The 18,339-nt window shown below is 30.6% G+C and overlaps 1 protein-coding gene across 1 annotated transcript; it reads left to right on the top strand.

Annotated features, from left to right (window-relative positions):
* Positions 1 to 15,673: 15,673 nt before the first annotated feature.
* On the top strand, positions 15,674 to 18,249 carry LOC126694947 (protochlorophyllide reductase, chloroplastic). Its single transcript, XM_050391505.1, has 5 exons — positions 15,674 to 15,868; positions 15,972 to 16,070; positions 16,561 to 17,089; positions 17,318 to 17,676; positions 17,779 to 18,249. Exons 1-5 carry the CDS (start codon positions 15,815 to 15,817, stop codon positions 17,932 to 17,934), a joined length of 1,197 nt encoding a protein of 398 aa, XP_050247462.1. The 5' UTR covers positions 15,674 to 15,814; the 3' UTR covers positions 17,935 to 18,249.
* The last annotated feature ends 90 nt before the right edge of the window (positions 18,250 to 18,339 follow it).

Genomic DNA, 18,339 nt, shown 5'->3' on the forward strand with positions numbered 1-18,339 from the left:
TTTTATTATTGCAATGGAAAACTTACCTGGTCTTGGGTTAGGTCCAGTCGTATTAATATGATAATATCATAACAGCTACATCTTCTTATCTTATGAACGCGATGAGCTTTAGACATGTCATAGTCATTGTCTGCATGGGTTTTCATTTGCCATATATATATTTGAGAGGCTAGTTTAATGCTTAATTGATGAAATATATTGAGTTAAGGAGGGTTAGGATTAAAACTGGGTGGGGAGTTCAAATTCAAATTGATAATATGTTCAAATCGAAATTCGATACTTCTTAGCATAGTACATTCGAGTTTGAATTCAATTCAACTCTTAGTATGAATTCGACTACAAATTTCTTATTACAGTATTTATTTTTAACCTCAACTTCCACATTAAGAAATAATCTCAAACAATTTTTTTTTTTAATTAAAAAAAAAACAATAAAAACGAAAAACCAAGAACCCAACAAGTTATTAGAATCATGGTTCCCATGAAAAACTAAATCTACTAAATAATCATACTTTCAAATTTCAATAAGAATTACGTCTTTAATGTCTTCCATAATTAGGGGTGTTAATGTTTGACCCAACCCGCGAACACGACAAGAACCCAACACGGGTTTTTTCGGGTTAGGGTTGGGCCTTAATGGGTTTGGGTCATAAATGGGTCGACTCGAAAGCGACACGATAAGAAACGTGTCATAAGCGGGTCAACCCGCGTAACTCGCAATAGACACGTTTGACATGCCAATTTATTTGTGTCAACCCGAAATGACCCACTTAACACAACCCGTTTAACTCGTATAACAAATAAATATTTATTTTATTTTAGATTTGTCAAATACCTTTTATATCTAACATATATTTTAAATTTAGAAAGAAAAGTGAGTTATTATAAAAATTTACAAGGGATATAATTGGAAATTGAAATTTTCAAATCCTAGAACTACTAATACTTTTTTTTTTTGGCATAAAACTTGCACAAATAAAATTGGATGAGCTTGTGGAAGATGTTATGAATTTGGACATCAACAAAGAATCTATGGATTATAATCATGGTCATAGTTAGGATTAGTCTACTGTTTACTCAAATTCTTTCAATATTGATACTTAGCATTTGACGAGTTCCAAGGATATTATATTTTTGTTGAACTATATTATTTTATTTTTGTTAAACTTTGTTATTTTGAATTTGAGTTGAAGTGTATGCACTTCTTTTGGAGTGTAAAGAACTTATTTCTAGATGAATGTTATATTTTTGTTGAACTATATTATTTTGAATGTGGGTTGAAGACTTGAAGTGTATGCATTGCTCTTTAAGATGTAAAAAAAATTATTTCTAAATAGATGTTATATTTAATATTATGCAGGTTGAAATGGGTTGTGTTACATTCATGTCAACCCAACACAACTCGTTTATTAAGTGTGTCAAATGGGTTGGGTCAGGTCAACCCGCCTTATTAACAGGTCGGGTTAGGGTTGAAGGATCATGACACGATTATTAAATGGGTCGGGTTAGGGTTGAGTCATTTAGTCGAATACTCCTATCTCGACACGACACGAACCCGACACGCTAACCCGTATTGACACCCCTATCCATAATCATGTAAGGTATAATTGTTCAATGTAAAAGAAGATATAACGCTAAGTCTTTCATATCATATATATATCATCATATCATATCATATATTTATTATCAATATCATATCATATACTATATATAATAGCAGAAGTCTTTTCCTGCAAGAAGGTGCTGCCATGTAGGAAAAAAATCCATCTAAAATTCAGCCACGTATAAATTAAAAAACGATAAATTATATTGTTTCCCAACTTTAACACACCGTGTGAGAGCCTCTCACTCTCTTAGTATAAAAAGAAAAATAACTGACCAAAATACAATTAAAAGGCTTGCAATGCTCAAAAAAAAAAAAAAAAAAAAAAAACACTCTGGATATAGAGAGAGAGGGAGAGAGTTCTCCATTCCCTCTTTAGACTTAGAGCATTGCTGCAAGCACCTAGAGAAAGAAAAATCTATGGGCATCAACACCGTTAGGCTACATATCTACCACCATCAGATCATCGGAACCGGCTCCGATATGTTTTCCTCCATTTTTATATATATATATATATATATATATATATTTGGGTATGAAATATTACTTTTTATTGAGTTTTTTTGTTGGATAGGTTTAGATTTGATTTTGGTTTTGATTCCTTTTTTGTTTCGGGCTTTTGGGTTCTCCATGAAAATGTTTGTTTTCTCAATTTTTCGATTTTTTTCTTCCTATTTTGGATTACAGAAATCACTAAGCCTTTCCACAGCACAAACCCGTTTGTTCGGCCCACTTATTACCTTTTGGAAGGAACAAACAAATCAATGAAAAGTGTAAACTCTCCACTTCAATCCCAATCAACCCGATAAAAACTAAAAAGGAAAAACCAAAAACCAAAACTTCTGATTGATGTATATCCACAGTTTGTAGTTAAAAAAAAAAAAAACAACAACAACAACAACATTCTATCAAGGGTCTCTCTTCTTCTCAAAAACCCTTCGTTCCAAGGAAAAAAAAAAAAGAGAGCAAAGGATGGAAGATCAGTCCCCTCTACCTATTGACAACGCCTCCAACGGACTTCCTATCCATTCTCTGACTTTTTTCCCCACAAATTAGATTTGTGGTATGTTTGAAACTTTTATAATTACAGTTGAGTTTGGTTCTACAAATTAGGGTTAAGGAAATTGAAATTCTGATATGTCACTATCTTTATTAAATATTTACAGCAATGGGTTTGTTTGAATTTTTATCTTTCAGATTTATCATTCAATTTCTTTCTTTGTAGAGATGATGACGCAAGACAACCAAAACAAAATTGAAAGAACGGAAAAAATAAAAGATATGACCTAGGAGTCAGCACCAAGCGGGGAAACCACTAGGAATCAGCACCTAGGGTAGACCTGGAGTCAGCACCAGACCAAAGAAAGACCAAACGGCCATTGTTTTCATTCATCAAAATATCAACTATCTCCTCAAGAAGTACAATAGGTTGCTTATAAAGGATTGCTAAACCCTAGTTCTAATTGGCTAGGAAACCCTAATTGCCTTATTACAAAAATAACCTTGCTTCCCAAATTAAAATACTAATAGCCCAATAAATTACTAGGACTTAAAACATAAAAATACAGTTGACTTGCGAATATAAATAATATTAAATAACAATTTTCTTGCATCTCTCGCATCAGATGAAGTGGAATCTTCCTTCAATCTAGAGTCTCTAAATTCATCAAAGCAAATGTACCAATTTCTTTTCCTAATATTCTCTTCCCTTTTCCTCTCTATTTGTTTTATTTAGGGAAAACCTCCACAAAATGAAATCCTTCTAATTCTTTAATCTAAATCATTTCACTTTAATTTTCAGGTTTTGTTTGGGATTGAAATTGTGGGATTTTGAAATCTAAAATGGGTATTCTGGTTGGATTGTTTTTGAACTTATGGTCTTACAAAAATGGTATTAAATATGATTAGTGTTGGGTATTTTGGTCAGATTGATTTTAAATCTTTGATTTTTGTTTCTAGGTTAGAATTTGTTTTGATAAAGGTATTTGGTTAGAATTTGCTTTCTTTATGATATTTGTGTCATATTTGGTTTGCTTTTGTTTAGAGTATTTGGGTTAATTGGTTTTGGGTATTTGTCAATGATGTTTTTAAAATAGATAAAAAGAAACACAATTATGCCTTTCTATTCCTTTTTCTATTCCTATAGATAACCATAAGTCCAAAAGGCCCATAAAACATCCTCTGGGTTTAAGTTTAATGGTAGAATGAATTACGTCCATGGAAATAATAGTGATTTTAATGATTCAATGTGAGTGTGTGTGTGTATGTATATATTTTATCCTTACTATGTTTGTTTAATCCATATACTCATTGTTAAAATTAGAGATATGCACATGTTTTGATCCTAGCCACTTTGAGATGTACATATGTATTCTTGATTATTGTCTTGATTTGTAGCTGATATTTCTGCTATAATTGTTAAAATTATGCTTTAAACTTGATTTGGTGTACTTTGCTAAGTTTGATGTTGAAATAAGCTTTATTTTGAATTAATATATTATGGGTATATGGAAACAAGCATATAAGAATATTTGAGTTCAGGCTTACTGCTTATGCCCTTCATATATGATAACGCCTTAAAATGTATACTTGTTATATATTTATATGGGCGTTATCTTCTTATTATTATGCTTAATTTGTATAATTAAGCCATGATTTGCATTAGTCCCTATTATTTATCTTTACATAATTTCTTGAATAAAATGCTATTCATTGTGTGTAATTTTCTACTTTTAGGAAATTATGTGAGAAAGATGAGTTTACAGGAATTTGTAAGAGAATGGAGGCCAAACTAGAATAAAAGTGGAGTTGAAGGACCATGCTTAAATGTCTAAGGAGGTGCAGCTAGAGTGCTTGGATCGTCTACCATGATTGGAAGCTTCAAATAAGGAAAGAAATCAAAGAAGCAGAATCTGAAAATGAAAAATCTGATTTGAGCACTGATCAGTAACAAAAATCCAATTGACACAAGGCCAGATGAGTTGGAACCGTGACTTAAATATTTACAACTTTTCAGTTTTGAGTTTTCCGAAATTCTCAATTTTTGAAGGTCGAAATTAACTCACAAGTTACCGCTGTAAACCTGGACCGAAATTAAAATAGTAAATGTTTTTATTTTCTTTGAACACTTAGACATTAGGGTTTTGAAGGGAGGCTGTGGAGAACGAATTTTGGAGAAAAAAATTGTATTTTCCTTTCTCTAATGGCAGCCTAAACGCTTTGCTAGGGCTAGGGGTTATGCTTCTTCTATACGGTATGAATATTCAATGTGATTCTTTCTAGGATTTTATCAATAACATATTTGATTGTTCAATTAGATTTCTTTTGATGTATTAGTTCTTCCATGCTTTCAATAAGTTCAATCATGTTTTTCTTATTGTTTAGCTGAATTTCTAATAGTTTCAAATAGAAATAAGGTTTTAAAGTGAATGGGTTTTTGTGAAAAATTTTCTAACTGTATTATTCATCGAGATTATTATGCGTTCTTGAATTGTCTCAGTTCAACCGAATCATAAGTTTTTAATTGTATAAGAACAATTAATTATGAAATAGATATTTTCCTAGATCACAAAGAATTTCATATCGATATAGGGAAACGCCTCGATGCCCTAGTATTTACATTATTAATTTAAATTAGTTTTTATCATTATTCTTGTTAACACTCACCAAGCAAAAGTATTTTTCTTCTTCACCCAAATTGTGTTATTTAATTATATTGTCTTTGAATTTACCTTGCTCCTTGTGGTTCAACCTTGGTACTCCGAGAATTATATTGCTACGATCTCCTGCACTTGGGAGTGAGCAAGCAATATAACAGTATCATGAAATAATGTTTGTAGATATTGATTTAAAGGTGATTGCTTTTGCTTTCTCTTGAAAAAATTTTCAGTGCATTGGGAGATATCTTGAACCTACTTACTCATTTCTTATTTAGTTTCTTTACTCTTTTTTGTCAATGGATTTTCTTGCTCATACTTAGTTGTAGCTTTATTTAGTCTCTTGCTTGCTCTTTTTTTTTTTTTAGGTGTTATAGGTTTTAGATACTAGTGTTTGCTATTTGTGTTGATTTTCTATCATGTTTGTCTGATTTGATTTCAAACAAACTTTAGATATGAAAAAAATAATAATAACACACCTACGTGAGCTTTTTTTTTTTTTTTTTTGTCTTTTACATTTTCTTCACATCTTTACCTAAATTTCAGCTTCTACATCTGTTCAAATTATTACAATGGTCACTCAATTCTTTACCTTGATCATTTATATTTTCCTATATTGCAAAATCTCTGAAGCTTCTTGCTTCTTTTTGATGTCTGGCATCACTTAAAATTTTGAGTTTATACATATTTGCAGGGCGGAATTGTTTACTTTAATAAGGTTGTGATAGTGTCATCCATGAACTCCAAAGGCAGAATCATTGGTAGTTTCAATCATGAATTAAAAACAACCTTAAGCACCCACTAGTAAGTAATGTGTGTTTACCTTTTTTTTAATTTGAACGATACAATGTTAAAGCAAATAAAATTTGAGCTGACAATAATTTTTTCTTTTTATGTTTCTCTTTTTATGTGTATCTCTTGAACCTATTTGGTTGCATATTAATTGAAAATGTTCATGATTCATATAATATTGCATTCATAAATCCAACATATCGGATGAGGCTTTAGAAAAATTGGAGTCATCACTGTAATGGATGGGCAAATTCATGAAATGCACCCGCTTTAATTTTTTTTATGTAAGTTTATTATTATTATTATTATTATTTTATATATATATATATATATTATTTATTTATGTAAGTTGTGTAAGCTTTTTGTTGTAAAATTGGTAATACCTTTAGCATTTTCCATATGTTCTTATGTTTCGATGCTTTGATTGGAGAGTTTTGTTTTGTGTGCTAATATTTTGCATGGGAAATTATAGATGAGACTTCATCAATACTTCGAAGCATAATAGAAATGATTATACATAGGGGAATATTACTATAAAATTGGTAGAAGCATATGGTAGATTAATGTTATACTTTTATTTTGAAACAAATAGAAAGAAGATACGCTTAATAGGTTGGGTTTGAGGATAACAATTTAAAAAAAAAAAAAAAATTGCTAGAAGGGTAAAGATTGTTGAGTGATTGAGATAGTATCAAAAACTACATGTGTGTTCCAAGATTATTTCATAATTATAAGAAAAACTGATTTTATTTGCGTCTACATACTTTCAAAATCAAATAATTATGATACAATTTTGTCTTTGTTTTGATGAAATAACTTAAATTGGTGTACCTCACTATAGGTGCTAGAAAACCATCTTCACATGGACTTGAAGTTGGTATTGTCATTGCAGTTCTATCATGTTTGACACTTTGTAGCTGTTGGATGAACATTTTGTGAGTTTGGATGGTTGTTTATATCGTAATCTAATGTTAAAAAATTTAGAGGAATTACCCTACATTAGATTTTTATCTTAGCATTAAAATTCGATTTTTAAATTCTAATTCAGATCTCTAGCTTCAGGGAATACATCTGAATTAATTCTATCTTCACACCAAATTTCATGAATCAGTTTTTTTCAAGGATGAAGTTCTAAATTCTTCCATTCAAACGAAATCAAATTACTTTTTTAGATGAGCAAAATGAAAGCTAATGCCTGAATATCACCGTGTAGATCGAAGTTTGTTCCATACTACAAAATATGTTTAAAGTGGTGAGCATAATCGCAGGACATTTTTAAAACACATAAAATAATATTTAAGCATTTTTAACATATTTAGCACACCCACTCCTATTCTTGCCTTTATTTGACTATTTGGTCATGTCTATGATTACATTGCCTTAAAGGCTAACATAATGTTTCTGTAATTAAATTCTAACGTTAGTTTGTTTCAACAATTAGTTAAATTAAACTTCATGCCCAGGACGAATTATAGTACATTGTATTGCTATATTAAGCTGATTGTTTTTTAATATGTAAAATAACCCCACGCGGTTCAAAAAAACAAAATAAAATAACTCCATTCATTGCGTGGGTTAAATGCTAATATATATATATATATATATATATATATATATATATATATATATATATATAAAAGCAGAGACTTCATGTGCACCTCATGCGGGAGTACATGAGGTCCTGTCATGTGGCGCTCTAATGTTACATTTAGTATTTTTTACCTCTTTTCATTAATTTTTTTTTTTTTTACTGTTTCCTAATAGATTATAGTAACTTCTTTTTACTATTATATAAATTTAGCATTTTTTACCTCTTTTCATTAAGGCTTTTTTAACTGTTACCTAATAGATTATAGTAACTTATTTTTACTATTATATAAATTTAGCATTTTTTACCTCTTTTTATTAAGTTTTTTTTACTATTACTCAATAGATTATAGTAATTTCTTTTGACTATTATATAAAATATGAGTTGCTCTTGACAATTAGATCAAAAGTTATTCTCTACAAAATGGACTACCATTTTAAAATAGACCAAACCTTATGAAAAACCCAAGCTCAGTTATTACCTTACATGTTATGACCTAAGTCTGACCTTTCCCATGTGTAAATCAAAGCCAAAACTCTTACCCACTTACAAACTATCTTCCTCCTCCTCCATGTATAAATGATACTTCTAGAAAATCTCATTTTCATTAAATCATGTCTTCATTTTTCCCCAATTTCAATTCAATATGTTTTTGTCTATTAATAATGTTCTATGCAATTTATGCAGACAAATTCTCTTTGTTATCGACCAGTGCAACAAAAATATATATAAATCTTGAGATTCCTAAGGTTGCTAAATAATTGATAAATGCATATTTTTCAAATTTATAATAACAAAAAAGGCTAATAAATAACATATACTATCTCACAAAATGCCATTTACTTAATATTTTCTTTAAAAAAATTCAATGATAGGGATGGTCAAAAACATGATCCTATACAAGAAATATCAAAAGTATATGCAAAACAATTTTCATAGGAGGATTTATCTTTAAAGAATATGAAAGCAATAGTAAAGATAAAATGCATTGAATGAGATCCTAGAAAACAAGTTTGTTAATCATTTCAAATTATACTCATCATTTACATAAAAAAATAATAATACATCATATTATTTACATTAAAATAATAGTACATATTAATTTCAAAGTTCATTGCAAGATGCAAACTGCTAGGGTATTGCAATAATAAGTAACATTGATACAATAATGGGTTGATATTAAATTTTGTGCGTGCTTTGTTAAAGGAATGTCAAACCACAACTAGGATCATTTTGAGTTGCAAAATGTGAAACAAAAACAAATCTTTCTATCCCAAGGTGAGAGGCACTCACATTAGCTACATACCCTCCAAATATGTATAATATATTCATCTTACTATAACTACTATATATATATACAATTGCAAACTACTTTAGATACAAGATTCAAATTGAAGTTTTTAATGCAACTGACAAAACAACTTTTGTGATATTTGATTGAGATGCTGAGAAAATCTTAAATAAATCTACAATAGATCTTGTTGAAAAACAAGCCAAGGTACAACTTATTTAAATTATTGTAAAACTATTGATATTGGAGAAGGAATCCCACATTATTTGAGAAAAAAAAAATTAGCACAAAAAATGGATTTTCCTACTTCATTTGAATGAATTCAGTCTAAAGAATGCTTTTGAAAATTACATAGTTGCTAAGATTTTTGATGCACCTTCAAACGACAAAAAGGTATGGAAGAAAAAAATATATAAATACATAATTCAATATGCTATATTAATTCTTTTTGCTGGACTATTCAAAAATTAACAAAAATAAAAAATAAAAACATTTACAAAAAATTGTTACATCATTGAAATTTAATATGAATGCAAATACCTACTAAAAATAAGTTCAAATTTTGTAGGATCCAATCAAGAATTTCCCGGTGCCAATTCATTAGTGATTAGCACAAACGATGCAACAAAAGGAAAAAGTGATGAAAGCTCAAAAATTGAACAAAAATGGATAGACTAAAATTCAAACATTGAAGATAAAAAAAATAGATGATGATAACATATCCCTCAATAAGCTTCACAAGCATCACTATACTGCAATATCACTCCAAAATTGTTTTAATTATTGCTCATTACTTGAACAAAATAATTATAATAGATATGTGTGTGCAATTTATAATTACTAACAAAATTTTATAATAAATATGCAATAATATATGTATAAAATTTTCCAAAAAAAATTACATAAAACATTACAATATTATCTGTGCATATATTGCACGAGCAACTCTATGAAGAGAATTGAAATTCTCTTAAGCCACATCAAAGATAAGAACAAATTAATTACTGACTTTTTATTTTATTTGGTTCAATGTTTTAAGACTTTTCTAATTAAAAAAATAAATATTCTTTGTATCCTTTGGTTCAATGTTTCAAGACTTTTCATCTCTCACACATACACACAAAACTCTTTACATTTTAATTCACTATTTTCACCTCTTGCACTTCTATCCCTTTATATATATATATTCATATATATACACCCATAGCCCTTCATGTCATCACATGTCAAATATATGTAGACAAAAAATAATGTCATTTATCTTCAATCTTTTAATGACACTTACCTAGTTCTAACATTGTTATTTCATTTAATCCTACCCTGTTTGAGTTGGTTATAACCAAGGAAAGAGGGCTTGCATTTTATATTGAGTGACAATGGCAATTATGATTTTGATGTCAAGGTCAGATGTTGTAGATTTGTGAGTTTTTTATATGATGTGATTAACCGTGGGTATTTGAGATATGTATTTTGTTTTAGAATTAAGGATAATGAGAAAGACACATTTTATATCAACTTTTATTCTCTAATTTTTCTTCAAATTTGTTTGTTTGTTTGTTTGTTTTTTTTTTTTTTTTTTTTCAATTGAATAATTATAATGACTATGTGTATACAATTTATAATTATTGCTTTTTATGATAAAATTATTACTAATAAAGTTTTATAACAATTATGTTATAATATATATACAATATTATCCGTGCATCGCACGGATAACTTACTAGTTATTATATAAATAAAATTAATTTTATATTATTTGTTAGGATATATTTCTTCAAATTGATGGATGATATTTAACAACCGTTTAATTTAGGTAAAACTTTATCATTTAAATTTCAACAAATTTAAATTATATGCAAACTAAAAGTCTATTATAAAAAATTCTAAACTTAAATCTCAAACAACAACCCATGTTTTCTTTCTTTAAAAAAAAAACCCCACATTTTGACTTCTACTCCGACTAAAAGTTTATTATCAATATTAAAAAAAAAAACTAATAAGTAAATTAATTTTATATTATTTGTTACGATATATTTTCTCAAATTAAGGGATAATATTTAACAACTGTTTAATTTAGATAAAACTTTATCATTTAAACTTCAACAAATTTAAATTCTATTCAAACTAAAAGTCTATCATCAAATTTTTCTAAACTTAAATATTTAAACAAATTTGAATTCTATTCAAACTAAAAGTTTATTATTAAATAAAATCTAAACTAAAATCTCAGACAACAATACATGTTTTCTTTCTCAAAAAAAAAAAAAAAAACATTTTGACTTCTACTCCAACTAAAAGTCAATTATCAATATTTTAAGAACAACTAATTAGTAAATTAATTTTATACTATTTGTTATGATATATTTCTTCAAAATTAAGAGATATCATCTAACAATTGTTCAATTTAAATAAAACTAAAAGTCTATAATAAAAAATTTTTAAACTTAAATCCAACACAACTTACATTTTTGTTTTTGTTTTTGTCTTTAAGTTGCATCCAGTATTAAATTAATTTTTTATTAAGATATTAAGTTACAAGACTCTTGACTAAGGGATAAGATTTAACAACAATTTAATTTAGATAAATTTTATCATCTAAGTTTTAGAAATTTATATTCTACTCCAACTAATAGTCTATTATCAAAATTTTCATATATATATATATATATATATATATATATGTAGGGGTATTGGGCCCAGGAGCTCATTATCTATGTATATATTGGGCCCGGGGTTCAATCCGAGGACATGAAGCCGTTCGAGGAGGAGTAAACATTGTCAGGGGAGTCCGTGTTAGTAAATGAAGAAGTTAGTTTTGGTCATAAGGGCCTAGGAGGGTGGGCTGAGGATGACTGTCTCCTCGGCTAACCAAAGCCGAGGTCCAAAGGGGTAGTCTGCCGTCTAGGGGAATGTTCCAGGAAATTCTGTTGATACGAATAAGCATTATAGAAACATAGGACATGGAGGAGTCCTAAAATATCTAAGGAGAAAGATGCTACCACCGCATTGAATACTCTGCAGCTAACCATCTGGCCGCATTAATGTGGAAGTGATACCTAAATAGTGGTTTTCAACCTTATAGCTATTACACAAAGATTTCAGGAAGATGCTGATGGGACAAGTATCAACACTAACCATCTAGCCTGCATGTGGAGAGTAAAGATGAAAAGGGGAAGATAGTATAAAAGAAAGGAGAGGCAATAAGAGAAGTGGATCGAGAAACTAAGAGAAAAACACTGTAGCAATCAAAAATTGAATTGGTAATCAAACTTGAGATATATATATATATATATATATATATATATATATATATATATTTATATATAAAATATAAGCTGATCTCCTCGAACTTTGCCGATGATGATTTTCTTTAGTTCAAATCAGTCTATCTTCCTTTTTTGGTCATCTGAATCCATTTTACTTGTTGTCCAACTCATTAAAGCCCAGTTTTCCAACCCACTTTCTATAAATTCATTGTATTGGGTTTTTTGAGTCTAAGTTCATCCATCACTTGGGCTAGGGACCCAAATTATGACCTTACAATATATATATATATATATATATATATATATATATATATAATGACTTTTCAATATAATATCTCTTAACCTTTAAAGTCATCCATATAATTAAATCCCATACAATACACCCAACGTTGTTGTATTTTTTTTCACTTTTTTTTTTCCCAAGATGCAACTTACGCTTATATTTTAATTTAATAAATTCATGTTATTTATTGTTCTTTACTTCTGAATTTGTGTGCAGGATATTATGCCAAATGGAGTTTTCTATTAAAAAAAGAGAGTAAAGCAATAAACACCTATTTAAGTTAAAGTTCAAACTCTAAACAATTAGAACTTAAAGCAATTTTTTATTAAAATTATTTACTTATTTTATAATTTATTATTACTATTTATTTAATAATTTTGTTTAAATTATTATTTTTTTAAAAAAATTAGCTTACATATGAATATTCATCAAGACATGCATCACACAGGAATAATATTAGTGTGTGTGTGTGTATAATTGGACTTAGGTTCTAATTGTACCATATTGCAATAAATTTAAGCTCTTTTCATTTATATTTCTATTTCGGATTTTATAATAAATCTTAGAGCTTGTTTGGTAAGAGTATTTAAATATAGTTTTTTGTTTTGCAATTCGTAAAATGGTTGGTTCCACATTTGAACATATTTTTTGGCTACAATTTTTAGAAAATTGTATTCTATTTTCTTGGTTCAATACGGGATTTTGAAAATAGCTGAAAAAATATTTTCAAGATGTAGAAAATGTTTTTAATGACATAGTTGTAAATAAATTGAAAACAGTGGACTCCATAGAGATGTCCAAATTCTTCTATCTCTTAAATTATGGACGTTATCTTTATCACAAAAAAAATTCTTGCACTTCAAATTTGAAACATATCATTATTAAAAATATTTTAAAAAATATATATATAAGCTCTAATCTCTTATCATTATCACAAAAAAATAATAATAATAATAAGTAATCTATAGATTCTCCACGTTACTTTTCTGTAATTAAAAAAAAAAAATCTCAAAAATATAAATTTCTCCCAAACTTTTTTTTTTCTTAGTATTTTGAACATTATTCTTAAAAGTGGGAGCCAAACACATAGGAGTATAATGTAAAAACTATTACCTAAAAACTAGTTTTACTTTCAATTTTTTTGAAAATTGTTTTCATACTGTTTTAAAAACAAAAACAAAAATCCTTCTACCAATCAAGCTCTTAATCATCAGACTAAAAATTGATTTTGGATATGATTTAATTAAATTAAATTCTAGCTCTAAGCTAGTTAAGTTTATTTTAGCAACATGTAATATCAAATATAAGTAGGTCTTATTAACGAGTGTCATAAGAGTTTGATAAATATTTAATTGAGTTGTAATGTACATATAAAAGATAGTGTTAAGCTCCCCTCCAGTTTAAACTCCTCCTATTTTCTCCAGTTTTTGTCCAGATGAGTGACATGTGGAAAGTAACAAATCTAAAGGTTATAAAGCCACCCACGTCAACTATGAATTTTTTCTCAATTTTTGGGTCTTTGTTTCTCTCTCTACCCATTTCTAGCTATCTCTCCATTGGTGGATTTCAGTTAGTTCAACTGGTAAAGTCTCTGATGGTTGTATAAGAAAACTAGGATTCAATCCCCGCTACACCAAAAATTGATTAGTGTCTTGATCTGATGATAAAGAGCTATTATCAGGAGTGAATGCTATAGGTTGAATCTCTGACATAAAAAAAAAAAAAAAAAAAAAAAAAAAAAAAAAAAAAAAAAAAAAAAACCTCTCTCCATTGGTCTCTAACATTATCACAAACACCTAAACATCAAAATGAACATGACTTTGAATACAAAGGACAATAACTTGCACACCCACCTTGCACAATAGAGCTTCCTTGGCTTTTGGCAAAAAGATCTTTTGCATTTCTTTTATTTTCTCGTCTATTGTCTCACTCTTACCCCCTTTTTTTCCGGCAAGTTATAATCTTGGCGCTTTTGATTCTCAAGCTCCTGTGACGATGTTGGAGAGAGAAGGGCATAAACTTAGAGATAGAGAGAGAGACCCAGAAATTGAAGAAAATCTATAGTTGACGTTTGCATTTTTTTTTTTTAATAATCTTTGGATATGTTACTTGCTACATGTTACTCATTTGGACAAAAATAGGAGAAACATGAGAAGTCTAAACTGGAGGGGAGTTGGCCCCTAAAAAATATACTTGTTAGTAATCAAAGTGGTGTTTATTTTTCTTACTATTTATATATATTATTTTATTTTATTTTAAAATTATTTAATAAAAATTAACTGATTTGTGTCTCTAATTTTATTTATTTACTACTATTATTATTATTTTGGAGATAAGTAGATGGTGAGTGAGAGAGGAGATAGAGTTTGAACTACGAGATACTACAAAGGATGTTATTATTATGGAGCTATCACTTGAACCCTACCACTAAGATATTTGTTAACAAGACTCAATCTTCCTTATTATTTTTCTAACAGGTATGTGGCGTCCGTTCTAAAATGATTTTATTTTATTATCAAACTAAAACACCAATTTATTTTTTTGTATAAGTGAGTTTAAATCCTAAATCTCTTAACTCAACAATTAAAAATGGAAAATTGTTGAGCTAACAGGAAGACGGAAAACCACGACAAGACTTAGCCTGGTATGATGAGCCATTAATATTAATAGTATTACTAGTCTAATGTGCTGGTAGTTTCATGGCCTAGAGCCTTAAGTCGGGCCAAATATTATACGGGCTATCATGGACCCCCCCAGAGGTCACGGGCCTTTCTAAGTTATCGTTAGCTCTAGAAAAATACCCGGCTGAAGGCCCCAATTAGTCACAGCCAATATGCCAAAATCTTGCTTACTTGTACTTCTGCAAATTCAGAAAATGCCCCCACAATACATATCGTACCCTATCCTTTTCAATAGTTTCAGCCCCAGCCCCTAACTGTAGGGAGTGGAACATTTTAGTGATAGGACCAAAATATCCTTTCCTGTGACCACCAACCATAAGCTAAGCAAAGAAGAAAGCATAAAAATATCTTACGGAAATCCAAGACTCAAACCCTCATTGGTTGCTTGAAATTGATGTGGCAGACTCACATGCTACTAATTATCTTATCCCCTCTGCCTCATATCCAAAAACGTTACTTTTTTGTCACAAATCAGCCAAATCCTACCGCTATAAATACAAACTTAGCACTATAAATACAAACTTAGCATAGTTTTCCAAATGCTTAAGCTCAACTTCACTTTTGTCACCCCAAAGTCTATCCTCTTAAACTTGCAAGAAAAGTACTTGAAAACCCAATTGTAAGTGGTTGAGGAGCTTTGCATTGCAAGTGATAATGGCTCTCCAGGCTACTTCTCTTCTTCCTTCTGCATTCTCCATCCCTAAAGAGGTATGTTATAACTTAGCCACGCTTAGGGAATTTTTTCTTCTTTGTTAATATTGCCAAAAGGAAAATGTGGGTTTGATATTTTGGGAGTTCTGCATGATTGCAGGGAAAGTCTGGTTCATCCTCCAAGGACTCAACTCTCTTTGGAGTTTCATTCTCAGACCATCTCAAAGCTGATTTCAACTCTTCTGGATTGAGGTGCAAGGTAGTTACTTACACCAACATCAGTTGCTCTTTTTTTTTTTCTTTTTTAAAAGAGAACATAATTGGTTTTTCTCTCACTAATGTTCTAGTTTGATTTAGCTTTTTTACTAGCTTATTTGTTTATATACAACATTGTAAAAGTCTCCTTTTTCTAGTTACAACTGTACTTTTACACGCTTTTTACAAATAAGCAAATCAGCACGCACATTTATGTTTATGAGCGTTGGTAATGGGAAAAGAATACTTTTTAATTTGTCTTATAAGAAATGTGGTTTAAGTTACTGATTTAACCAATAATGCTGCAAATGTTATAGGAAGAGACAGAACTAGGCTAGAAGGAATGAATTGTTAACTTGAGTAGGAGTACACGCTAAACTCTGATGTTTAGGTTTCATGTCAAAGAATGTGTTTTGTTGTTTTCTTGGCTAACTAAGATTGGACCTTTTATTCTTTATTGGTTTGCGTATAATACAACTGGGGTTTGATTGCAGAGGGAATTCAACCAAAGGGTTGGGGCGGTTAGAGCTCAGACAGTGACTGCGACTCCATCAGTGACCAGGTCTGCACCAGAGGGGAAGAAAACTTTAAGAAAGGGTAGTGTTGTGATCACTGGTGCCTCCTCTGGATTGGGTCTAGCCACAGCTAAGGCTCTAGCTGAAACCGGAAAATGGCATGTAATTATGGCCTGCAGGGATTTCCTCAAGACTGAAAGAGCTGCCAAATCTGCTGGCATTCCCAAGGAAAATTATACCATAATGCACTTGGACCTTGCCTCGCTCGACAGTGTCCGTCAATTTGTAGATAACTTCAAGAGGTCAGGCCGGCCACTTGACGTGTTAGTCTGCAATGCTGCTGTTTATTTGCCAACTGCTAAGGAGCCTACATTTACTGCTGAAGGGTTTGAGCTTAGTGTTGGCACTAACCACCTTGGTCACTTCCTTCTTTCACGGTTGCTGCTCGAGGACTTACAGAAATCTGATTACCCATCAAGACGCCTCATCATCGTTGGCTCAATTACTGGTACTAGTTCATTTTGAATAATACAGTTTTTTAGTGGTTCTGCGTGTCTCTTTCACAAAGCTATTGAAATTCAGACTTTATCCCTGACAATATAGGCTACTTTTCTTCAAACTTTAATTCAGTTCTCAATTTTGCAGGTTCTTTATTATTATTTTTCTAAAGTATTTGGATTCCAAACTATCTTACAACATTATATAATGAATGTGGTATTTCTATAAAATAAATCAGGTAACACAAATACCCTGGCTGGAAATGTACCTCCTAAGGCCAACCTTGGGGACCTGAGGGGACTTGCAGGGGGCTTAAATGGGCTAAACAGCTCAGCCATGATCGATGGAGGAGACTTTGATGGGGCTAAGGCCTACAAGGACAGCAAAGTCTGCAATATGCTTACCATGCAAGAGTTCCACAGGCGCTTCCACGAGGATACAGGCGTTGTATTTGCTTCCCTTTACCCAGGTTGCATTGCCACAACCGGCTTGTTTAGGGAGCACATCCCCTTGTTCAGGCTCCTCTTCCCTCCATTCCAGAAGTACATCACTAAGGGCTACGTCTCTGAAGATGAAGCAGGGAAAAGACTTGCTCAGGTAAAGGAAGTAGAGAAAAAATCACTGATTGTTACTCTCCATAATGCATATGTTTTGTGGTTTTCTATTGTGCATGATTCTAATAAGTTGCTTGTAATTTAGGTTGTGGATGATCCAAGCTTAACGAAATCTGGTGTTTACTGGAGCTGGAACAAGGACTCGGCATCATTTGAGAATCGGTTGTCTCAAGAAGCTAGTGATGCAGAGAAGGCTCGGAAGGTCTGGGAAGTCAGTGAGAAACTTGTTGGATTGGCCTAACCAAGAGCCCTGAGGTCCTTTCAACTAATCTTTGCTGTGGGAGAGGATGATATCAGTGAGACTGGGTCCACTGGTGAGCGTGGAGTTTGGACTCCAATGCCATGTTGTTGCAACTAATTTTCTCTTGTAGATGTAGATTACTTATTACGAGTGTCAATAAAGTTAGTCACCCTGTTGCAAAGTACAAATTACCTAGATGTTGTGATTTTCTTACTCATCTTCTAATATTGTACAACCACTCTGAGGGAATGTTTGGTTCGTCATGATGTTACATTACACCGTAATAATATTACTCACCCCGTTGCAAAGTACAAATTAACTGGATGTTGTGATTTTCTTACTCATCTTCTAATATTGTACAACCACTCTGAGGGGGTGTTTGGTTCGTCGTGATGTTACATTACG

The sequence above is a fragment of the Quercus robur genome, chromosome 8 (assembly GCF_932294415.1).
Source record: "Quercus robur chromosome 8, dhQueRobu3.1, whole genome shotgun sequence".
In the NCBI taxonomy this organism is placed as follows: Eukaryota; Viridiplantae; Streptophyta; class Magnoliopsida; order Fagales; family Fagaceae; genus Quercus; species Quercus robur.

Bases quoted from the DNA above. Each gene is read 5' to 3' on its own strand.
- LOC126694947 (XM_050391505.1), top strand. From the start codon at position 15,815: ATGGCTCTCCAGGCTACTTCTCTTCTTCCTTCTGCATTCTCCATCCCT. The intron at 15,869-15,971 runs GTATGTTATAAC...GCATGATTGCAG, and splicing joins CATTCTCCATCCCTAAAGAG to GGAAAGTCTGGTTCATCCTC. The intron at 17,090-17,317 runs GTACTAGTTCAT...AAAATAAATCAG, and splicing joins CATCGTTGGCTCAATTACTG to GTAACACAAATACCCTGGCT.